The following is a 25,220-nucleotide window of genomic DNA, read 5'->3' on the forward strand; positions in this document are numbered from 1 at the left end:
TGGTGTTTTGATTACTATCAAGGTTTCATTTTCCTTCAGTGCTTTTTTTTAAACTTACTGTTTGTGTGGGCAGGAAAAAACATTTCATGTTGTAAAAATGCTTTTCTTTAAGTGGGGCAATTAAAATGTTTATGAACAGGTGAATTTGTTGGAATAAAGAAAAATGAAGTTTAGCAAGTCTACAGTGTAAATAGATTTGTAGACCCCAATTCAGAAACGTGATGGAATAAATGTTTGGGATGTATTGGAATTCTTCATATTTCAGTGGTGAATAATACGTGACTCAAATCTCAGCTCATGAAAGCTATTTCTGTCTTGCATTCATTATTGTTGTCTCAAATTCTATTAAATAGATGATTTTATGTTGCAACTTGTGTGCATTTAATTTCACAAAGCTTAGGCCATGTGGTTCAACTATCCTAACCATTTCCATCTAAATTTTAGTTTGAATCTTAATCTGAGCTGTGTGTAGTAATTTGCATTCTGATGCATGTTTTCAATCCTTCCTTTCATAGAGGAACATGAAACGCAATGCCAGCAGGAGTTGCCTCGGAAAGAAGAGTAGTCTGGGTGTACGAGAGAAAGAGTGGCTGAAAGGGGACATACGAAGGGGATGTATATGTATTCATGGAAAGGAGATGGTGTCGTTGAATGCTTCTTCCTCCACCTCTTCCCCGAGTGCATTACTGTCATCCTTATCATGCTCTTCCTCCTCATCATCTGGCCCGGACCTGCAGCTAGTACTCTGCAGTACTGAAACCACAACAACAGAGCTGTGTACTCAGGATAAGGATGACCTCTACCTGCAACTCCATGGTGACCTCATTAGGTAGGGACAACCACCAAAATAAATTGTAGTTCTGCAGGGTGATCACTAGACTTCAGCATGTGCACTTTTATGGAATGCTGACAATTTATTCAGAGGAATCCAGTGATAACATTTGGGTGACTGGTCAAAGTCACATCCTTACAAAGTATTGTTGTGGGGGAGGGTAAGGACCAATTGACAAAAAAAATGAACAATGAGGTATACGTGTGGTACAAAAAGATTTGAATTAGTAGTTCCAAATAATGATTTAGCAATCTCTATATCCATGGTAGTGTTTAAAATTATTCCTGAAGCTGACGTTAACACTTCTTTTGGTGCCTTGTTACCTTTGGCAATAGTAGCACAGTCTCTTGTTAGAGCTACTTGTTTCAAAAGTGCTGTGAATGTTTTTCAAAATGCAAGGATCAGTTTTCTCTTCCAGTTGGACTTTGTAATTGCATGAAAATGGTTTCTCTACGTTGTCTACACTTTAAATTGCTCAAAACATCACAAACTAAAAAGGAAATAGTTAAACTCGTCACAACAAGTATCCACGAATTCAGAGTTTCCCCAAACTTTTCAATCCACGGAACCCTTTGGACCTCCCAAGAATACTGATGGATCGCTTAAAAAAAATTCTTATTGTTTTGAGGAATTAAATCACAAAATGATGAATTGCTGCAAATGTACAAAAACAAACCTCAAAGATATTTGTCTTCTTTATATATAATAACATGTTTTGCTACTCAAATACTTGTCTTGCCACCTACCTTTTTATCATTTTTAATGGCAGGAGTGATGCTGCGCAGAAATCAGTTTAAAACCGGGAGTACTGCTGGAGTGCTCGATTCACATTTCGGATGTATGTGCTCATCCCACATGCACACACCTCTGAGACCCCTGTGGTCCCAGCACCTCCCAAGTCTTTTGGAGTCCCTGAGACCCAGCATAAGTCCAACTCTCTTGGGCCACTGCTTCACCTCTTAGGGCCTCCACTCATCTGGCACCTTGTATGTGAGTTTAAATTAATATATTTCCAGCTTGTCCAGTCAGAAGTGGTTTCTCACTTGATTGGCTGCTGATAGGCTGACTGGTCTGCCTATCAGAAGGCAATAAAGTGAAACAACAGCACTTGATTGGTCAAGCTGTAAGGCCAGATTTTTAAAAAAATTTTAAATGGTCAGAGGCTCCACAGAACCCAATTTGGGAAACCCCGCTCTGATTGGTCTTCTGTGTTACATGTGGAGTAATGCAATCAGGTGTCATCTTCAGATGAAACTGATCAGAGGATGTGGAATAATTGAACCAGGAATCGCACTTGTTATCCAGTCCTCATCTTAAATTTTCTTTTCTCACTCTATTTTTCTTATAATACTATAGAAGTCTTGACGACTTGGTGTATTATCTGCAAGATTACAACAGCTCTCCAAGCTTTCTTCAACTATACATTCTTAAATCTGCAACTCCTACTGTCTAGAAGAACAAGCATGAGTGGTGCATGGGAGCACCACCAAATCCATGTTCACCTCCCAGTCACACACCATCTTGACTTGGAAATGTCCTTCATTACACTGGGTCAAAATCCTGGCAATTCCTACCGAATAGTGTCAGCAGGAATGAATGCCGGCAGGAACTGATTAGACTGAATAGCCTATTTCTGTGCTGATATATCTATCTTCATGTAGAGTGTACCAGTTCAAAGTGGCAGCACACTACCACTTAAGGACGGTGAGAAGTGGACAATAAATGCTGGCTTTGCCGGCAACAGCCACATCCTGTGAATGGACAAAATCTTAAACAATGATCAGATTTATTTTAATCATGTTGATTGAGGGATACTGACCAGGAGATTGGGAGAGCTGTGCGCTCTTCTTCAGTTAGTGCCATTTGGATTTTTCATGCCCATCCACAAGGCCAGATGGGACTCTTAACTTGCATCCAAAAGATGATACCTTCAATAATACCCTGCTATAGAATACCATTCTTAATTTTCAATGATTGCCTTGCAACCAGTGAGAATATTGTTGTCCATTAACAGCAGGGAATATCTTGACTTTTTGTGTCTATTATCATAATTGGTACAAACCATAATCAAATTGATTCCATGCTTTCTGCAGTATGCATGTACAAAAATATTTTTAGTAATAATCGAGCCTGCACCAACAGCAATCCCACACAGGTGTTATCCCCTTAACGCCAATATTTACCCTGCTTATCCCCCTGACGCTAAGGGGTATGTTAACGTGTCCAGTTAACCTTATTGCACATCTTTGGATTGTGGGAAGAAATTGGAGCACTTGGAGGAAAACCACGCAGATGTAGGGAGAATGTGCAAGCTCCACGTGGTCACCCAAGCTGGGAATCAAACCTGGGTCCCTGGCACTGTGAGGCAACAGTGCTAACCACTGTGTCACTGTGCTGTCCTTAAATTTGGGGCGAACAATCTTATTTTGGGGTCAGGTGACAGTGATAAAATGTTATGTTTATGACTCTAATTCTTTGAGATTGCCATCTAAAAATAATTGCAAGGTAGTCATCATGTATTTGCTGCAGACTTGATTTAAAGTTTTTTTTTAATAAAAGGGGGGTTTTCTTTTAATTCTCACTTGAAGAAACTTGATTTGCAACTTTTTTTAATTTTGGTATACAGAAAGTTCTTTTGAATATATTGTAGTCTCTGCTGTCTCCATTTCTTGCCTAATTCTGCTTTGTCTCGCACTTCAGCTTACTGCTAAGCAAGTTGGGGCCACTTTTCTTTCCTCTTTTTCACCTCTTCACATTTCCCAGAAATATATTACTGTAGGAGACTTGCCTGTTAATTTTGGGTTGCTGTCTTCTGTGTCCAGTAGGAGCCCACTGGGTGTTCTCCTGAGCAGGCTGCAATGATGAAAGTCAGCTGATGAACTAGCTGAACCATCCTTTACACATGATAGATGAAATTGGAGACTATTTTGATCATTTCCTTTATTCAGTTTTGGGGGATCAAACCCCTTCAGAATATGCCTAGAATTCTTCGAAGATATCTGGTGTCACAGCTATCCAGTTCCGAATGTGACAGGTTTTCAGGTTCCAATTTTCACAATCATGTAGGAGAGTGGAGAGCACATTTGCGCTGTGAACGATAAACTATTTAATCTTGGATCTCTGTCAAACGCTTGCACCACTCCAACCTCAGTCATTGAGCTCCAGTACACCGACGATGCTAAATTGGAAGCAGATCTCCAGAGAATTGTCAAATTATTTACTGAGGCATATGAGAAAGTAGAACTTCAAATCAACATTCAGAAGACAAAATACTGCAGGTGCTGGATATATGAAATAAAAACTGGAAATGCTGGAAAAACTCAGGCTTGACAGTATCCGTGGAGAAAGAAATGGAGTTAATATTTTAACTCCACCTGATTCTTCAGCTCTGAAGACCAAAGTCTTTCATCACACTGTAGAAGTGCATACCCCAGCCCCGTTGATTAGGATTCACGATCAGTGCCTGGAAAATGTGGAATGCGTCCAACACCTTGGAAGTTATCTATAATAGAAGGCTGACATTGACAAAGAAATGAAACATCATTTGAAATATGCAGGTTAGTCTTTGGTCACCTGTGGAAATTGCTGTTTGAAGATCACAGTATTAAAACTGAAACCAAGCTTATAATCTACCATGCAGTCATGATCCTTACCTTGCTTGTGCTTGGCTGAAACATGGACAATATGCAGGAGACATGTCAAGGCACTGGAGTCATACCACCGATGCTGTCTATGGCACATCTGATGGAAGGACAAATGCACCAACATCAGTGTGCTCTGTCAAGCAGGCTCCAGAAGCAATGAGGCTGTGATCAGTTTTGTTAGGTTGGACCTTGCTTTGAATGTCAGACGTTTGGCTGCCAAAGCAGGTCATCTCTTCCGAGCTCACTCTGGATATGTGCCCCAGAAGAGGGGGAGGTCGGTTAGCTCAGACTCAATGGCTGGTTTGTGATGCAGAGCAATGCTAACAGCACAAGTTGAATTTCTGTGCCACTGAGGTTTTCCATGAAGGCCCTGCCTTCTCAACCTTGCCCTTCACTTGTGATGTGGTGACTCTCAGATTAAATTGCTACCAAGCAGCTCTCTCTCTCAAAAAGGGGGAGATAGTCTATGGTTCTCTGGGACTTTGGCAATTTTCATTTCACCAGAATAGGAAAGAAGTTGTTCAAGGATGTGCTGAAAGTCAACATGAAGGAACACAACACTGACCTCAACTCTTGGTTGACCGTCAATTTGGATCAAACCAGACAGCTGCAGAATCTATTGAAAGGATCCCAGCGCTTTGACATCCAACAAATTACTCAAATTAATAACATACAACCAGATATCCCACATGACACAAAATCCATTATGTGCCCTAAAGTTTACAGATCCTGAATTGGCCTCATCGACCATCTTTGGTTTTGTGGAAGACAACCATTCTTGCTTGAAAGGGTTAGGCCAATAATTACTGTTCCAGAGTTCTTTTCATTTGGTTGGTTGACCTAGCCTCGCACTGACCTCTTTGTCTATGGCTCTCTGGATATTATTAGGACTGACCAGATAAACAGTGTCCATTTTGTTTTAATTGCCATAGGCATCTGTTGATTGTTGGTGGTTTCCTGTTGTTATTTGTTTTGATTCCCTGGCACTTTTGGGAAGTTCCATTCTCAGTCTGATTGCCTGTTCAGTTAATGAGTTTTTGCAGCCCTAATGTGCTAGCTAACAGGGCAGAAGGCTATACGCTAACCATTATTGATTCATTTCAATCCAAGATCATCTATGGTTAACTTCCTTAATACCCAGTCAATAGTGACCACAGAAAGAAAGGGAAAGGATGTAACCTTGCTTGGCACCAGTCAACACATAATTGGTCACTAAACAACCTCTGTCCTGACACGACCTGGAATCCTCATTGATTTCCTCAATAGCTGAAACCATCTTCAGTGAGATGTCACCATGAAAAGAAAATTTTCCACAGTGAAGGCCAGTGTTGGCTAGTAACGTCTTTGTGAAGTCGGTAAAGCTAATGGCCAGGGCATGTGATACTGTTTGAAGCTCTTACTGTTGTGTCTCTGTGCATAAATTTGCTGAGTGTGTGTGTTTTGTTCTGAAGTCTGCTTGTTGTTCTTGATCACAGTCATTTGGCAGTAGATTTTGCATGGCATTGATAGGAGAGTGACTCCAATTACTATATTCCATAGGATTATCTTTTTATTTTGAAGACACAGACTCTTTGACCCATCTTTCTAATCTTGAGGAACAAGGCCAATGATTTGGACTTGGTTGCAAGATTGACATAGCTTTTGGACGGTTTCTGCAGAATTATATCTATGCTGGAAAATTTGTTGCTCTTGAGTTCAGCAATTGCTGCCTTCACCTAATTATCAGTGAACTCTCTGCACTTTCTAGAAGTGCATTTGGGGGCTGATCAACCTGGGCTAGGTTGGTTGCAGTAGGTCCGTTGAGGATTTTGTGTAAATGTTCTGTCCTTCATGGTAACTAATCTTCATCTTTTTAGTTAGCTTGTACATTCTCTTGGAGGTAGTATGTTTCATTCTTGCTTTCTTACTGCCTGAAATCTTCTTTACAATTTGAAAAAGTAATCTCATGTCATTGTGGGCATCTGCATCCTTTGCTTCTTGTTCTTGTTTGTTCATCCATCCTTGCTTGTTTTTTGAGCACTGTCTTCACTCCTCTGCCTTTATTTACATAAACCTGATGGAAAGCAGAAGTTTCCTGTTTCATTTTTCTATCATTCATGATGAAGTGCCTTCTTTTCTGCTGCATGATCCCATTTGTAGTAACTGATACCAAAGACTTTGATATCCTAGTACTTGTCCCTTGCTCCTCTCATTACTACCTTTAGTTCTTCCCACTTGCCAACTGTTCTAGGCATGAAATCAACAAGGACATCAAATCTGTTCCTAAGAGTAAATTGAAATCATCTTTAGTTCTATTGCCATTGAATTTGCTGATATCAAATCTCATCAATCTCTTTGATTCTTCTGTCTCTGACCTGAATTGTGTTTGTTACCAAACAGTGAATACTGAATATATATGTGCCCTTCTATACGATCTAACATTTTGAAAACATGGAGTTTGCCCTAGTGTTTTGAGTGCAGTGATCTGTATTTTCCTTCATTACTAAGCAGACAGTTAAGATTTGCTGATTTCAAAACCTTGGACCCAAACTTGCACATTGTCACTTGCACAAGTCTTTGCCGCTTTCCAAATGCTATATCACATGTGGAATAGTTTTAATGGCATTTTTACATTGAAGTACTGTATAGCTTGGAAGTATTGAGAATACACTGCATGAGAAGTTTATTGCCTTGAAAATATGACAAGTTTGTGCACTTATATTTTCTGCAATTGCCTTACAGTTGATGATATACCTTTTGGACAGCTAGTCTGTTGTCAGAATTTCTAACATGTTAAAATTTACTGGGAGTGATGTGATTAATTGTGATAGAGATGTTTGTGTCTGTCAAAGAATTTGGTGATAAATACCACTAAATTGTCAGTTTTGACAGTTGATTCTTTTGTTTTAGCATGCATTTGATATGTTTGCAATGAACCATTTTAGAATTGTTGGTTCGCGGATAATTGCAGAGAAGAACTGCAATTTAGGCTACATAAGTTCATCTTTTAAGACCTTAAAACCCTGAATTACAATAACAGATTGATTCTTGAAAGATTCCGGGGTTTTTGCCACCACTGTATTTGGAAGACCGTTTAGTATAATGATTACTGTGTGTGTGAAGAAAACCTTTTATGGTATAAACTAATTTACACTTTTTCAGACTTTTCTGTACTATTTTTATGTACCTTTTCAGATATTTCATTTTAATGGTGAAAAGCTCAGGTTTGCTCAGTTTTTCCTCAACTAATACCTCTAAGACTGCGGAATCATCCATGCAGCTCATTCCATGGCTTGAATGTCCCTTTTTTTTGGAGACCAGAGCTATGGATAATATTGGACTAGTTTTGGTTAGAGGGTCATTAGATTGGTTCCACTGGTCGGCAAAACATCGAGGGCCGAAGAGCCTGTACTGCACTGTAATGTTCTATGCTCTAGAGCTGCACGCAGCTCGGTGTGGTTTGACGAGAGCGTTCTACAGTTTGATCAAGACTCCCTGACTTGTATTTTGCTGTCCTGTCCAGAATATTCGAATGTGAGGAAGATAGTGATCGACTTCAGGATGGCGTAGACAGGCTGGTTGAATGAGCAAGCATGTGGCAAGTGTGATTTGACACAAGTGTGAAGTGATTTATTTGGGATGAAGGACAAAAAAAATGCAATATCGAGTAAAGGATACAATTCTATAGGGCTCAGAAGCAAAGGGGTGTGGGGGTATGTGTGCAAAGATTGTTGAAGGTGGCAGGGCAGATTGAAAAAGTGATTAACAAAGCATTCAAAAACCTAAATATTATAAATAGAGGGATGGGGTACAAAGTTATGGTGATTGTTTATAAAATAGTAGTTCAACCTCAACTTCTGCATTATGTCCAATTCTGGGCACCAAACTTCAGGAAGGATGTGAAAGCACTAGAGAGCCTGCAGAAAGGTTTTTGAGCAGCTTCCAGGGATAAGAGACTTCTGTTACATGGATAGATCAATGAAGCTGTGTTGTTTGTGATGAAGAGAAGATTGACAAACTTACTGAGATGAGAGACTTCAGTTATGTGGATAGGTTAGCAAAGCTGGACTGTTCTTGAAGAACAGAATGTTGAGAGTATTGGAGATTTTCTTTAAGCATTCAAAATCATGGGAATTCTGGACAGAGAATCAGAGAACACCAGTTCAAGGTGACTGACAAAAGAACCAATAATGACACGAGGAAAAATATTTTTATGCAACAGGCAGTTAGGATCTGAATGCAACGCCTGTGTGTGTGTGGTTGTGGCAGATTCAATCATGGCTTTTGAAAGCTAATTGGCCAATTAATTTAATAGAAAAATATTGCAAGGCCAAGGGAAAAGGCAGGGGAGTGGAATGAGCTGAGTTATTCTTGCATGGAGCCAGCATTTGCTACAACCACTTTAGATTCTTAACACTGTTCCTTTCTAGATCTTACATGTGTTTCGAAGTAATTATCTTATTCTTAATGCTATTTTCGACACTTTTTGTTTCTAGGAGAATGAATCCTGATGAGAGACCTCTGCAAATCCTTTACGATTATCTAACCGGACTAGGTTTCCAGGATCCAGTGCGGATACAAGAGGAAGGAGCCATGGCTGATCTGAGCTGCATGATCAGATACTTTCATGGTAGGATTTCATGTGCTGGCTGTGAAAGATTTCTGGGAGCAAGGGACCTAATTAATGTTTTTATTGCTTCAATCTGGAAGAGGTTTTAAAAGTCCAGTCATCAATGCTTGGCTTGTGTGCATTAAACTATTGTAATTCAGCAATGTGACAGAGCATAAGGTTTTCAACCAAATGCTTGGACTATTAGACTCTATCTTGTCAGTCATTACACACTCCTGCCCTGTTAGGGTTGAATTTTATTACTACTTTGTCAGATCACTGATTTTGCATTGCTAGAGTGGCATGTTACCTTTTGGGAGAGGTAAAGTGAAGCTCTTGTCAGCTGATCATCATTAAATAGCATTCACGGTCATGGAAATGTTCATGGCCCAATATTTTGTAGATGAATGGAGTCACCTCAATGTGCTTCACAGCCAATTAGATGCAATTAGGAGATGTCAAACTGGGAAGGGGACACACAAGCACCTGCAGCAGTGCCTTTTCTCTTATTCACTGGTGCAATACATATTGGAATGGTATCAGGGAAAATTGGTGCCATGATATCAGCTCAGAGTGCCATTGTCAGATTTGTATTTCTCTGACCAGTACTCAGATTCTAGGATAAGAAATATTTAGTTGGAAACTGAAATAAAAGCACAAAACACAAAAAAATGCAGACATTAGTCAGTGTTTGGAGAAAAGAAAAGGTTTACATTTTGATTGGTTCCTGGTCCATTTGCAATGTAGTTATATTAGGATTGCTCAAACTAATTTGATGTCAAATTTGTAAATCTAGGAGCATAAGACATTGAAAGGAAAGTGTGCTAATCCACTGTGCCACACAGCCTCATTTTTAACTAATTTCTGTACTGTGTGCAGTTGACCACAAATTAACAACCTGTCCACAGGATAACACAGCTCTAATAATATTGCATATGGCAAGGTCTGCCCAAGTATATAGCATGAAATAGTACCTGCGTGGCCAATTTAGCCCAAATCCACTGTGTTTTGAGTAAGGCCCTTGAAATGAAGTAGTAGTTATTTTGTAACTGAAAACTGGAATTGACATGCAGCTTATTTCAGAATAGGTAAGTATTTGTTGTACGTTGACTTATTTCTCTTTTTTTCTCTCTCATGAAACTGGCAATTGAATATTGCTGAAAAAAGGCATATTACATAGAAACTGGAAACAAGAGTAGGTCATTCAGCGCTTTGAGCCTGCTCCATCATGATCATGGCAGATCATCAAATTCAATATCACAATTCCCACCCTCCCCACTCTCTCTCTCTCTCTCTCTCTTCCCCCCCCCCCCCCCAATATCTAATTTCTTGAAATGTTGTTGAAGCTTTACACCTTGCACTCATCAGGACAATCTGCAAGACCACTTAATGTAAAGGGAACAATTTATACTTCATGAGAAGGGAGTGTTGGTTGATAGAGGCATTGCCATGGATAATACACCAGTTAATTTATGGCTGACAAAGTTTGTTTAAATTCGAACTGGTAAGATTGATTCTGGTCAAGGCATTGCCCTGGAGAATGAACCAGAGAAAGGTTGCCCCTCAATTTTGTTTCGTTGAAACAGGCTCATTATGTGTACGTTTTCCTTCTGCTTGCAAAAAGCAGGGTTCTGTGGATTAAATATGCAGCTTCTAGAATATGTAGTACTCTCAAATTGGTTATCACCGTAATTCTTAGCACATTCAGGATTGTTTAGCAAACATTGTCCAATTGCAGAATCGCATCTGATGTTGAACACAAGTGTCTTGCATGCATGGGCTGGTTGGAAATGGATGATACCTTGTCTGTTGTGAGCAGCTGAAGGGATGTGCTGTATGATATGATCCACCAGCCTTTGGAATGTAGAGCCTACAAACCTGGCATCGCACTGGCACTAAAATTCATGTAACTGATGTCTCATTTGTGTTGTAAGCAGAACGTCTTTCTGGTTTGATGGCAGCATCCTGTTAGGGGACAACACCACTTATGTTGCTGCTGCATTGAAGCAATGTGAAATGGCTAGCTTCACCTTGTCTCTCCAGTGTAATCTGAGATGAACTGCACTATCCAGGACTGAAATCGGAGGCCTTCGGCCTATTCATAAGTTTGTGCGAAACGTAGCAAGCAGTGATCAGATCAGGACAACCGTTATCTCAAGGATGGTTTTGATGCATTATATTTCAGCATTAAGCTTGCATAGCGAGCAAATGGCTTCATCCCTTTTTACAACGTTATCAATAAGGCCATCTCATGTATGATTGCTCCATTTCAGTGGTGAATTTGAGCACACGATGGAGCCCATTAAGGTATATAAGTAAATTCTTGCGTGTAGCTATGGATTCAAATATAGCAAATGTATCACCTACATATCGGAAATATGCAATGGGTAGGAGATTAGGTCTTCCGTTAAAGATGAGTTTCTTGTGGAACCCAGTGTTTGCAATATGCTGGGCCAGTGGGTGTTTGCTATTATGTGAATCAGTATTCACCGAATTTACCAACTCAGTAACTTGAGTGGTTGAATTCGGGCAGCACAGTAACACAGTGGTTAGCACTGCTGCTTCACAGTTCCAGGGTCTTGGGTTTGATTCCCGGCTCGGGTCACTGTCTGTGTGGAGTTTGCACATTCTCCTTGTGTCTGCGTGGGTTTCCTCCCACAATCCAAAGATGTGCGGGTTAGGTTGACTGGCCATGCTAAGAAATTGCCCCTTAGTGTCCAGGGATGCGTAGGTTAGGGGGATTACTGGGTATAATATGTAGGGATATGGGGGTAGGGCCTGGTGGGATTGTGTTCGGTGCAGACTCGATGGGCCGAAGGGCCTCTTTCTGCACTGTCGGGTTCTATGATTCAGTTGGGCATACGTGGTGGTGTTAAAACTGAATCATAGAACCCGACAGTGCAGAAAGAGGCCCTTCGGCCCATTGAGTCTGCACCGAACACAATCCCACCCAGGCCCTACCCCCATATCCCTACATATTATACCCAGTAATCCCCCTAACCTACGCATCCCTGGACACTAAGGGGCAATTTCTTAGCATGGCCAGTCAACCTAACCCACACATCTTTGGATTGTGGGAGGAAACCCACGCAGACACAAGGAGAATGTGCAAACTCCACACAGACAGTGACCCGAGCCGGGAATCAAACCCAAGACCCTGGAACTGTGAAGCAGCAGTGCTAACCACTGTGTTACTGTGCTGCCTGAATTCAACCACTCAAGTTACTGAGTTGGTAAATTCGGTGAATACTGATTCACATAATAGCAACTGTTGTAGATCACCATGTTATAATGCCTCTGTGCAAATATCTATGGCTTTCTTGAGCGTTACATTGGTGTATAGGCTAGCAATGTCAAATGAGCACATGGACATGGCATGGACAAACAATGGTTGTTTATTCTCCCATACCCCATCAGCGAGCAGTCCAACGTAAGGGGTTATAATATTATCAAGATCGCTATTCTTTGTGTATTAAGAATCCCATCAACTATAGGGGCATCATGAACTAAGCTTCAGTCTACTTTTTTTCCCAAAAGTCTACTTAATTCATAAAATACCTAAACAAGCATCCCAAAACATTTCAATGTAGTCATTACAGAAAGTGTAACGTTCAGATTTCCTCAATTGAGCGTGTTGCATTTTGCGGTGCTTCAAAGCAGTTGCATTATGTGTGATATTTATGATATACATTCAAAGTCTGGTATGCAATCTCTGGGGTTTTACACAGTTTCCAGCCTTTCAGTGCACTGTGGCTGAAAGGCCTTAGATGGTGGCCCTTTTCCCCATTATACCTTTTGAGGTGGCTGCTCCAAGCTTTCGTGCCTCCAGAGAGGAGAGAAGGATCTCTGTTCACCTATTTTCCAAAAGATCACACCCACAGGGTGGCATAGTGGTTAGCCCTGACACTTCTCAGTGGCAGGGACCCAGGATCGATTCTGGCTTTGGGTGACTGTGGAGTTTGCATTTTCTTCCTGTGTTTATATGGGTTTCCTCTGGTGCTCTGCTTTCTTCACAGTTAAGATGCAGAGGTTAGGTGTATTAGCCATGCTAAATGCATGGGGTTACATGGATGGGGGTGGGGCGGACCTAGGTCAGATGCTTTTTTGGGGAGTTGGTGCAGATCCGCTGGACCAAATGGCCTCTTTTTGCACTGAAAGGATTCCATGGTTCTTTAGCAGTACAGAATTCCGTGATGTAAAACTAAAGTGTCTGCCTCGACTTTGCTCAAGTCTCAAGTGGTTTGTGCACCGTTTTGATTCTGCATTTTTATACATAATTGATTTAACTTGCAGAGTTCATTTGCACTTGCTTTATTTTAAACAGTTGCCTACAGTACAATTAATTAATTATGATTTGCTTTTCCTCTTGGTAGAATAATTATTTACCTTTTGATAATCACCCAGTTCAAAGTGGCTGTGGCTTTAAGATCATGGAATGCTTTTTTCCTAACAGTTGCCCCACTGTATGTGGTACTTGTCTTAGAATCATAGAATAGAATCCCTACAGTGCAAAGAGGCTATTTGGCCCATTGAGTCTTCACCAACTCTCCGACAGTGCACCTTTACCCAGACCCTATTTCCATAACTCCATGTATTTACCTGACTAATCCTCCAAACCTACACACCTTGGGATACTAAGGGGCCAGTCAGCATGGCCCATCTATGTAATTGTGGACTGCGGAAGGAAACCGGAGCACCCGGGGAGAATGTGCAAACTCTACACTGTCATCCAAGACTGGAATCGAGCCCGGGTCCCTGGTGCTATTAAGCATTAGTGCTAATCATTGTGCCACCATATTTTCACAAGTTATATTATAAATGTAGAATGTGAACAAATTATGCTGAGTTCTGTCTGGGTGATTAATGCACACTTCTCATGGAGGATAGTTTTGTAATGATTAGACTGGGTATTTGTCCAATGCTGGTGAAGGACAACAGAAGAGCACTTTCTTTATTACCAGAGTGTGCTGTGGCAGGCCAGATAGATTGAATAGTCCCATGAAGGATGTTAAATATAATACTAAAAAAAGGAAAGAAAAATCAAATGTTAGAAATCTGAAATGAAAACAGATACTATTATTGCTGGAAATGCATAGTCAGTCATCTGTAAAGGGAGAATAAATGTTTCTTCCAGCTGTATATTCGATTGTGAGTATTTTTGGAAGGAAGAATTAGGGATTTTTGGTATTTGATTTATTTATTATTGTCACATGTATGGTATACAGTGAAAAGTATTGTTTCTTGCGTACTAGACAAACAAAGCATACTGTCCAGAGAGGGGAAGGAGACAGTAGTGTCATAGCCATAGCTAGGGTGTAGAGGAAGATCAACTTAATGTGAGGTAGGTCGATTCAAAAGTCTGATGGCAGCAGGGAAGAAACTATTCTCGAGTTGGTTGAGACATGCCCTCAGACTTGTATATTTTTCCCGAAGAGAGAATATCCAGGGTGTATGGAGTCCTTGATTACGCTGGCTGCTTTGCTGAGGCAGTGGGAAGTGTAGACACTGTCAGTAGATGGGAGGCTTGTTTGAGTGATGGACTGGGTTTCGTTTGTAGTTTCTTGCAGTCTTGGATAGAGCAGGAGCCACACCAAGCTATGATACAGCCAGAAAGAATGCTTTCTATGGTACATCTGTAAAAATTGGTGAGAGTCATGGTGGACATACCAAATTTCCTTAGTCTTCTGAGAAAGCAGAGGCATTAATGTGTTTCCTTAACTATGCTATTGGCATGGGGGATCAGGACAGATTGTTGGTGATCTGGGCACCTAAAAATTTAAAACTCTTGACCATTTCTACTTCGTCCTTATTGATGTAGACAGGGGCATGCCCTCCACTAAGTTTCCTGAAGACAATGACTTACCCCTTCATTTTGTTGACGTTGAGGAGAGTTATTGATGTTGCACCAGCTCGCCAGATTCTCTGTCTCTTTCCAGTACTCCATCTTGTCGTTTGAGATCCGACCCACTACGGTGGTGTCATCAGCAAACTTGAAAATTAAGTTGGAAAGAAATTTGGCCACATAGTCGTAGGTGTGTAAGGAGGTGTAAGGGGCTGAGGACACAGCCTTATGGGCACTGGTATTGAGGATGATTGCGGAGGAGGTGTTGCTGCCTATCCTTACAGATTGCCATCTGTGGGTTAGGAATTCAGGATCCAGTTGCAGAGGGAGGAGACAAGTCCCAGCCCATGGATTTTGGAGATGATTTTCGTAGGAATAATTGTGTTAAAAGCTGAGCTGCAGTCGATAAATAGGAACCTGACATAGGTGTCTTTATTATCTAGGCGTTCCAGGATTGAGTGCAAGGCCAAGGAGATGACATCTGCCGTGGGCCTGTTACGTGATAGGTGAACTATAGTGGATCCAGGCAATCTGGGAGGCCAGAATTGATTTGTGTCATGACTAACCTTTTGAAGCAATCCATGATAATGGATGTCAGAACCACTGGGCGATAGTCATTAAGGCACGCTGCTTGGCTTTGTTCATGGAATGAGGATATCACTCACAAGGCAAGCATTTATTGCCTGTCCCTAATTGCATGTGAAAAAAATCCCTAATTACCTTTTGATGTTTTAATACTTTCTGTACATTTTAACTATTAATTGTAAGTTGCAGATTGCTAGACATGATATACATATGAACAGGATTTTTTTTTCTTGGCCAGTATACAATGCTGATTCAGGATTTCACTGCTACAGAAATAGCAGACTAACTAGACTGCAGATTATTTAGAGTGCTCTTGTATTCTACCTTCAGCTGTGTCTTATAAAATGACTATGTTTAATGACCGAAGCTGACAACCCTTTAGAGACATCCAAGTTAACAAACTAAGAACCTTGTGCCTTTGTAATCCATCATTGGCTATCTTTTTTATTACAAGGTTCAGGTGCAATATTGGGATATTGCTCAAGAAGCAGGTTAGCAATCAGTATGGCAGGCCCTTCTCCGTAACTTGTGGACCTACATAATGAGTCCTTTAGGTTTACCTTGCATACTACTGAGTAAAGCATCTTCAATCAAATTAAGTTATAGGCAAACAGCGTCAAGGAGCTGCAACTTACTGGATCTGAAAACACATGCAATTATGACCTGCCAAAGCTAGAAAGAGACAGCAAACATTAGGAGGGCAATAAGTTTTTCAGTGATATAAGGGGCAGTATAAATCATACAAGGGCAGCATGATGGCACAGTGGTTAGCACTGCTGCCTCACAGTGCCAGGAACCCAGGTTCAATTCCGGCCTCGGGTTGCTGTCTGTGTGGTTTGCACGTTCTCCCCATATCTGCATCGGTTTTCTCTGGGTGCTCTTGATTCCTCCCACACACTAAAGATGTGTGGGTTAGGTTGATTGGCCATGCTGAATTGCCCCTTAGTGTCAGGGGAACTAATAGGAAAAATACGTGGCATTGTAGGTGGTATAGTTGTTGGTGCAGATTTGATGGGCCAGATGTTGTCCTTCTGAGCTGTTAGGGTTTCTATACAGTAGAATGTCTAGATTGGCAGAGGGCTAATTTGTATCCCTGAGGTCCTTGCCAGGTCCAATTTTATCCTTGGTGCCTGCAGATAACTTGGTTTAGGGCATTCAATTTGATAACTTGAGAGGACACTCTAAGGTATTGAGGAAAACTCTAAAACCCTTCAAGAAACCATAGACATGCAGGAGAAGATTGAGAAATACCATTTAGTATGAATATTGATGAGGTAATACATATATTTTTGGAGGAAAAGCGAAGAATGAAATTAGGCTGAGGGTGAACAGAAACAGAGTGCAGCATAGAACCAAGGGGTAGAGTTTGAGTTTTATAAATGGGGGCTTAGAGTGCAAGTAAAGAAGATGATTGTAGATTTGCCAAGATATTGTAAGAGACGGGAAACTCGTTCATATGATGGGACAGTTACTGAAAGCTGAGGAGATTTCAGTAGAGGTGAATGCTACCATGAACAAATTGTTAAATTCCAAGTCTTTTCCATTAGCTTTTTTAGTGTATTGTGTTTTGTTTTAAAGCAAAAACCAGCTAATTCTTTATCCAGGAATCTATACAGTTGGTGGAAATGTGCTAAAACATTTAAGAACTAAGAAGTCACCAGGCTTTCCAAGTGTTTTCCTGATAAAGTATGCTTTATGCCAACTTAAGGATACCTCTACTCTATTTATCCATGCACTTCACAATAGTTCAGCTGAAATATTGAAGCCCTTTATTGAAAATACAAGACAGATGCAGAATATTCATCAAGGCAACAAAATTGGTGGAAATCCTTGTATTTTAAAACAGTGACATTTATGTAGTGTTGAAACGGTAAATCCAGTTGGCTGATTGCCTAAATGTGCATTTGTTACAGTCTTCAATTTTGAGTACATATGACTCGAAGGATTATATGACCTTTGCAAAACTAGTTTTTTTTCCTTGATCATTGTGCACATAAATGATAGAATGCGCAATATATATACACAGTTCTTGTGAAACTGGTGTATTACGATTGCTAACTTCCTGTGGTCTAGGAGAATATGATCTCAGGATCACGGAATTATTACAATACCGAAGGAGACCATTTGGTCTTGTATCTGCACAGTTCTCTGAATAAGAAAGTCACTTAGTCTGTTTCTTCTACTTTCTACCTATAACCTTGCACTTTATTCCTTTTCAGATAGCAGTCTGATTCCAGTTTTGAATGCCTGAATCAAATCAATCTCCCCCACACGCTCAGGCAGTGGATTCCAGATCCTGCTGCTCATTGTGTGTGGGAGCTATTCTTTGTGTGGTTTTTACTGCTTTTGCCACCTACTTTGAATCTGCATCTTCTTCTCAATCCTTTCACGAGTGGGAATGGTTTCTCCTTATTTACAGTGTCTTAATCCTGCGTGGACTTTGAATACCTCCGCCATCTTCATTCTATCTTAACTGAAGTTTCTCATCCCTGGAAACATTCTTGTGAGTCTTGTCACTCACTCCAGCCTTCACATCTTTTTGAAAGTGCGACGCTCAGAACTGGAAGTATTATGCCAGGTGAGGCTCAGCTGTCTCACATACAAGTTCAATCTAACCTTGCACTTGTGTTCTATGCCCCTATTAGTAAAGTCCATGATACTGTATGTTTTTAACCATGTTCTCGACCTCTCGTTACGTTAAATGATTTATGCACATATATACCCAGGCCCCTCTTCTCCTGCAATCCCTCCATAGTTGTATCCTTTATTTTACATTGGCTCTTCATGTTCTTCGACCGAAATGAAACCATTCACATTCCTCCACATTGAATTTCATCTGCCACTTGATTGCCCATTCCACCAACTTGCCTATGTCCTTTTGAGGTTCTACATTTTGTTACAGTTCACAATGCTTCCAAGTTTTGTATCATTCGCAAATTTTGAAATTGTGCCCTGTACGTGAAGCTATAGGTCATTAAAATGCATCTCAGGAAGGGCAAGGATCCCAATGCTGACCCCTGGAGAACTCTACTCCAACCTTCTGCCGGTTTGAAACTATTAACCACTATTCTGTTTCCTGTCATTTAGCCAATTTCATATCCATGCTGTTGGTTTCCCTTCCATGAGCTGTAACTTCATTCAGAAGTCTGTTGTGTGGCACTGTATCAAATATATTTTGGAAATTCATGTACACCACATCAACAGCATTGCCTTTATCAGACCTCTGTTAACGCTTCAAAAAACACCAAGTTCATTAAACACAATTTTCCCATAACTAATCCATGCTGGCCTTCCTTATTAATCCATACTGTGAACCTTGTCCCAAAATATTGTTGTTAGAATTTCCCCGCCATGAAGTTAAACTGACTGCCCTGTAGCTACTAGGCTTATCTTTACAGAACTTTTTGAACAACATTGACATTTCTCCTGTCCTCAGGAGAAATGTCTGAGGTCTAAGGAAGACTGAAAAATTATGGCTAATATCTTGGAATTTGCCCTTTCACTTTCTTTAGAATTCTTGGATGTATCTTAGCCAGTCTTGATGCTTTCTGAATTTTAAATACAGACAGCCTATCCTCCCCTTTATCAATTTTAAATCATTGTAGTGTATAAGTTATGCATGTATATCATGTTTCATGTTGCCTTCTTCCTTGGTAAAGACAGATGCAGAGTATTAATTTAATAACACAACTATTCCCTCTGCCTCCGTGTAAAAACCCCTTTTGGCTCCTAATCAGTCCTCCTCATTTTACCATCCTTTTACTGTTTATATGACTATAAGAAGACTTTAGGTTTTTTTAGTGTTAGCTACCAATCTCTTTTCAGACCCCTCAGCCCTCTCTTGCCCCTCTCTGCCTTTTACACTATTCCAGTCTATATTCAGATAATTGAAATACCTCATCACATTTCCCTATTGATTTCTTTTTGAGAGTGGAAAGAGTTGTCCTGCATTCGAATTAAGTATTGCCTGGTGTAATTTTTTGTTTTAACTATACAGAACTGTTTCCTTAAATTTTATAAATCATTGACTTTCCTGTTTATGAAATTGACTGTCCATGCAAGGATCTGATGGTTCACAGCACACCCAGGTCTAAACCCGATCCACTTGAAGTTTTATTTAGGGTCTGTTGAATGAATATTAATTAAGTTGGCATCAGATAATTCAGATTCATTAATTGAATTAACTGGAGTGGGCTGGATAGAAAAAATACTGTGGGTTTCAATGGTTGGCATCTGGCAGAGGTGGTGGTGGTGGTATGGTGAGAGAAAATCTTTCCCATCTAGAATATATCTTCTGTGCTAAGGTTACATGTTTGCTCTTCCTTGAGAGACTTTAACCAGAGATAAGCTATCATGAACTATAATTTGGACTCTGAGGCTGAGCAGTTTTTAAACTGGGCAATTCTGCCTGAGAGAAGACAGGAGAACACTGTTCCTTAAGCAAGTCTGTGAGAGATGTGAATCTTTTTAGTGTATTTATGATTTGGGCAGAAGGAGCTGTGAGGCATGGAAAACGTATTGTAAAATAGTTACTAAAAGGAAATCAGCAATATCTTTGGGAAGATATGATTGCCAAGTTCTAGAAGTTAATTTGAATCAAAGTTGAGAGAATGATTGAAGGGGTGAAAATTAGGCTAGATTCTGATCTATTAGATTTCAATAACCTCATCCAAACAAAGAAATTGGTGAACTGGGGGCATGGCTGGGGAAGAAGACACCAGGATTGCGGCTGTCCTTGTTCTTGGCCTGCAACAAAAATAGTGAATCAATACACTGAACATCAGCATCCATACTATACGTTCCATTTGCCCTAATCACTTGCTGCCACCTGCATACTAACTTTTCCTGAATCGTGCACCAGGACCCCCAGATCCCTTTATCTCAGTTTTGCAATCTCTCTCAATTTAAATGATATGCTGCTTTTCTATTCTTCTTGCCAAAGTGGACAAATTTACATTTCCCCACATTATACTTAATGTCTCCACTCACTTAACATTGCAGAATCCTTATGCCCTCTTCACAATTTATCCTCCTACCTATTTTTATCATCAGATTTAGCAACCATACAGTAAATAGTTAAGACCCAACACTGATCCCTGTGGTAGACCATTCATCACATCTTGCTGAGCTGTAAAAGACCCATTTGTCCACACTCTCTCCTTCCTTTTAGCTAAATAATCCTTTTATTCATTCCAGTATTTTACTCCCACCATTATTCTTATTTTGCAAAGTAAAATAAGAACCATGGGAAATACCCTCTTGAAATCCAAGTACAGCACATTTGCAGGTTCTCTTTTATTTACATTGCTTGTTATTTAAAGAACTCCAATAAATTAATCAAACATGATTTCCCTTTCACAAAACTATATTGACTCTGTTTGATTGCGATGAGATTTTCTAAGTGCCCCTCTATAAATAATTTCCTTAGTAATAGATTCCAGCAATTTTCTTGTAACAGATGACAAACAAACTGGTCTGTAGTTTCCTGCTTTTTGTCTCCTGCCTTTCTTGATTAGAGGAGTCGCATTCGGTAATTTCCAATCTGATAAGATCTTTCCAGAATCTAGGGAATTTTAGAAAATTAAAACCAAACATCTACAATTTCAGAATCTACTAAGATCCTAGGATGAAATCCCCTGGAACCTTGGGATTTGTGAGCTTTTAGTTCTCATAATTTTCTCAGTGCCCTTTCCCTGATGATGTAATTGTGATCCTTCCCTCTCTTTCATCTGGTTTACAATTATTTTGGGATGTTATTTGTATCCTCTTTATTGAAGATGTACTTAAAATATCTGTTCAATTCATTTGCCATTCCCTTATTTTCCATTTTTTTCTCCCCCATTCTCTAGAGGGCTAATGTTCATTTTACTTGTTCTTTTTCTCTCTAACACTTTAACCTTAACAGTGCAATCTTCTATTTCTTTCTCCCTCTTGGTTTTCTCTTCACTATATCTATGCCATTCACCAAATCTACTCCCTGTAGTAGTAATGTATTCTATATTCTAGACGCTTTCTGGATAAAGAAGTTTCTCCTGAAGTACCAAACCATATATAAAGGCAATTGTATTTAGCAAATATATTTAAGTATATTTTGTTGTTTGTGTGTTTCTGTTTATTTTTCCCTCAACTTCAGCCACTTTTCAAAATTCACTGCTAAACTTGTGCACCAGTCTAAATTTTCCATAAGGGCAAGATTGTCCACGTAGCTAATATATCCTTTGAGCTTTTGTTAAATGCAGAAGAAGGAGTAAACAAACCTTGACTAACACTGAAATACAATGTCCACTTAAAATAAAAGTAGCATACTTTTTACATTTAAGTGATGTTATTTTACAACATTGAAGATTTTGTCTTAAAGTGGTTCATCGGTGGCTTTGGCCTTGTTCTTGATCTTGAGCACATTTTATTGTGGCAGTACATTTCTTATTGTAAGCTTTAGGCATAACTTGTCCAGCTTATAGAATCATAGAATCCTTACAGTTCCAGAGGAGGCCATTCAGCCCATCAAATTTACACCAACCATAATCCTACCCAGGCCCTATTCCCATAACCCCACATATTTACCCTGCTAATCCCCTGACACTAGGGTCAATTTTGCATGGCCAATCCACCTAGCCTGCACATCTTTGGACTGTGGGAGGAAACCGGATCACCCAGAGGAATCCCATGCAGAGAAGGGGAGAATGTGCAAACTCCATACAGTGGCCCAAAGCTAGAATTAAACCCAGGTCCCTGGCTGTGTGAGGCAGCAGTGCTGACCACTTTGTCGCCCAATTACTGAGAAGTAATTGTTCCAAACCTTCCAAAATTGCAGTCACGAGTAAGTTTTCTTTTTACATTTTTGTACAGCATTTGCTTACTCTGCTTGTGTAATGGTTAAAAATGCAAGTGTACCACATTATGGTTTAATACCAGGTTTAAATGTGGCCTGTTAATTTATTAATCACATGGAATAATGTGGAAAGAGATATGTATTAGATATACGAATAGTGTAAGAAGCCAGTGTTTACATTTTAGGATTAAAAAAAAGCAGGATGGCCTTTTAAATTGAGACAATTTTTTAGAAAAACAAAGCAGCCGTTTTTGCAAACTTTTAAAACTGAGCTGCTAGTGCATTATATATTGACACGTTCTTTGGGTTGGGGATGGCCACAATACAGGAAATGAAATGAATAAAATCAAAGCCATCATGCTTTTTTTCACAATTCCTGTAGATTCATTTTATTTCCCATCTATTTTTTTTCCGTCTGCAATGTCATTCAGCGGTTCGGTGGCAGAGACTTTGTGCTCCATGGTTTATTAAGTCAATCACTAGATTTTTAATGCTCCTCTTTCTCCTATCCCATCATCATGTCCCCCTATCATAATTGAGCATTACATTTAAGAGCACTTGAAATTATCTTCTCATACATCCTGCTCTTTTGTAAAGATAATCATAACTGAAGAATTTCCACGAATTGAATACTGTACTTTTCCAAGTAATATTGGAATATTTGATGCACTGAACCATGTGCATGAGTCTTTTGCACTTTAGTACCCATTGTTCAATTTAAAATCACTTTTTTCTCCTTTAACTCACCCCAAATCGTTGATGCACATCTAATGTGTGATTTGCACCCACCAAAGAGAAAAAATAGTTACAGTACAAAAATTGGTAATTTGATGTTTTTCTCCATATTAATCAAATCTAACCCTCCACTTCAGCTTGCACCTGTACCCTTTTCAGTCATTTAATTCCCATTTAAAATTTTGTGGACTTTCTTTCAACGAGACCTGAAGAGAATTCTATTTTCTATCCAACCACCAAGAATTTTTCTCCAATCGCTCTTCAATTCTTCTTATGATTATTTTAATTGTGATCTCATTAACATTGCTTTTACCAGAGGGAACAAAATCAATACTTATGTCATAAATAGTGACGAGGAAAGTGATTCCAGGAATTCCACTTTCTTTGCTCCACCCAGAAATCGTTTCTGTGTTCTTCACTGTGTGGGGGGAAAAAAACAAAATGTGTCTGCTACTGGTTTGAACCACATCGACTGCATTTTTAAAATCAGTGCCTTTTCTTAAGTATAATTGAGGAAAATTTTATGCTCAGTTGTGGTGGTATGGTGATAGCGGAAGGGGAGGAGAAAGCAAAGGCATTAAAATATGGAAAAGTATTTATGAAAATTAACTTTAAGTTTGTGTAGCCATTGAAATGTGGCTAGTTTTCATTTCAGTACCTTCGGTGGAAGTTTTTAGTTATAATCTTTGCTCGCTTTGTTGAGTGCTAACCTCTGACCTCCAGTAATTTTAATGAAACCTGAATTGTAAATCGACTGTCAACTTCAACTTGCAATTTTTATGTTGTAGACAGTTTGCTGGTACTGCAGTATAAAGGAACATTTCCAGCCTATGTTTGTCTAAACATATCTTTCAGTTTTATACAATAACTATTTAAAATCTGGCTTTCTGTTGCTAGCAGTGAGTTTGAGCTAGATGAAGGTCAAGTGTGTGTGAACCAGCAGCATGGTCAACTGGACAAAGTGCAGTATTAATCTTTAATGTGATCAGAACTTACTCTGGGATGTTCAATGATAGAGATGCACAGATGTTTCATTAGTTTCATCTTCCTTACAGAGAACATAGAAAAACTCCCAGTGTGCAGTTTTCCTCCATAAACATCATGTAATCAGTAAATCATGGTGAATCACAGCTGAACTTGTGCTTTCATGGGCTGTTCCAGGTGACAGCATTATCTCAGTGAGCCCTCAGCAGGTGTGTAATGCTTTGCTGAATATTGTGGTAAAGGTATTTGGAGTTTTGTAATCCGCAAGTCTGCAGACTATGAGATGGAAAATCAGATTAGGCTGGATGGCTACTTGTTGGTTGGCATAAACTCAGTAGGGAAAGTGGCCTAATTTCTTGCTGTAAATTTCAGTGATGGGTGTAAAATATACTGTTGTCCTAGTGATAGCTGGATTAAGTGCCAGCAAGTATTTTAACATTGAACTTGTGGCTTTTACATTGTCGTGAATTTTCAGTAGTGAAATTGAAAAGCTCATTAATATGAGCCATATTGGTGCTATTTGCTGTCATAGTGCACAAGATCAACTGTGGCTGGATATCCTTAATTGGAAGCTAGTCTGTATTTTTTTGCAGCAGTGGGAGTAGGGTAAATATGGTATATTGTTGACCTACCTCATGCTCTAAATTATATTGCACATCATTCTCCAGTCTAAGAAGAATGGACAGTTGTCTTGCTCCAGGCTTCTGCTCATCCTAGTCATACCAGCTCCTGGCAGATGCACAAGAGGTTTAAAAGCTAATTTGACCGGCTGTTGGCAGGGAATTGTTTCTTTTGGGTATTTCACTGACTGTCAGTGTTAAATCAAAAGCTCATTTTGTGGCCAAAGTGGTGCAGTGGGTTGGTATGCTAACAGTGCAGCTTCCAAAAATGATGTAATTAAAATTTTCTCTCTAGCTTACATACAATCTATGTTGAAATCTGCATTCACCAAATTTAACTGAAATTTATCATTTTGTTGATGTGTTGGGATCTTTTGTATCCAGAAAGGTGCCTGTAATTGTCCCCAAATTAAGAGATTAGTTCCAAATAATTTGTACGCCAATCCAATTTTGGCACCCCATCCAGTGGTTTGAACGAGCAGAGGTAAACAGGTACCTTTCCTTTCCAACTTTTCTCCCACTGGGAGCCACCTTGAACTGTCCTACAGACATTTATTT

At 39.7% G+C, this 25,220-nt stretch overlaps 1 protein-coding gene across 4 annotated transcripts in view; it reads left to right on the forward strand.

Moving 5' to 3' along the window:
* The window catches only part of phlpp2 (PH domain and leucine rich repeat protein phosphatase 2), a 120,318-nt gene that overhangs the window by 2,561 nt on the left and 92,537 nt on the right, over nucleotides 1–25,220 (forward strand). For all 4 annotated transcript variants that reach the window (XM_080186900.1, XM_080186902.1, XM_080186904.1 and 1 more), the window contains exons 2-3: nucleotides 516–829; nucleotides 8,952–9,085. In XM_080186900.1, the coding sequence (XP_080043026.1) occupies nucleotides 516–829; nucleotides 8,952–9,085 (448 nt within the window). The remainder of the gene's footprint in view (nucleotides 1–515; nucleotides 830–8,951; nucleotides 9,086–25,220) is intronic.

This window comes from Carcharhinus amblyrhynchos, chromosome 4 (genome assembly GCF_965287045.1).
Source record: "Carcharhinus amblyrhynchos chromosome 4, sCarAmb.v2.hapA, whole genome shotgun sequence".
NCBI lineage: Eukaryota > Metazoa > Chordata > Chondrichthyes > Carcharhiniformes > Carcharhinidae > Carcharhinus > Carcharhinus amblyrhynchos.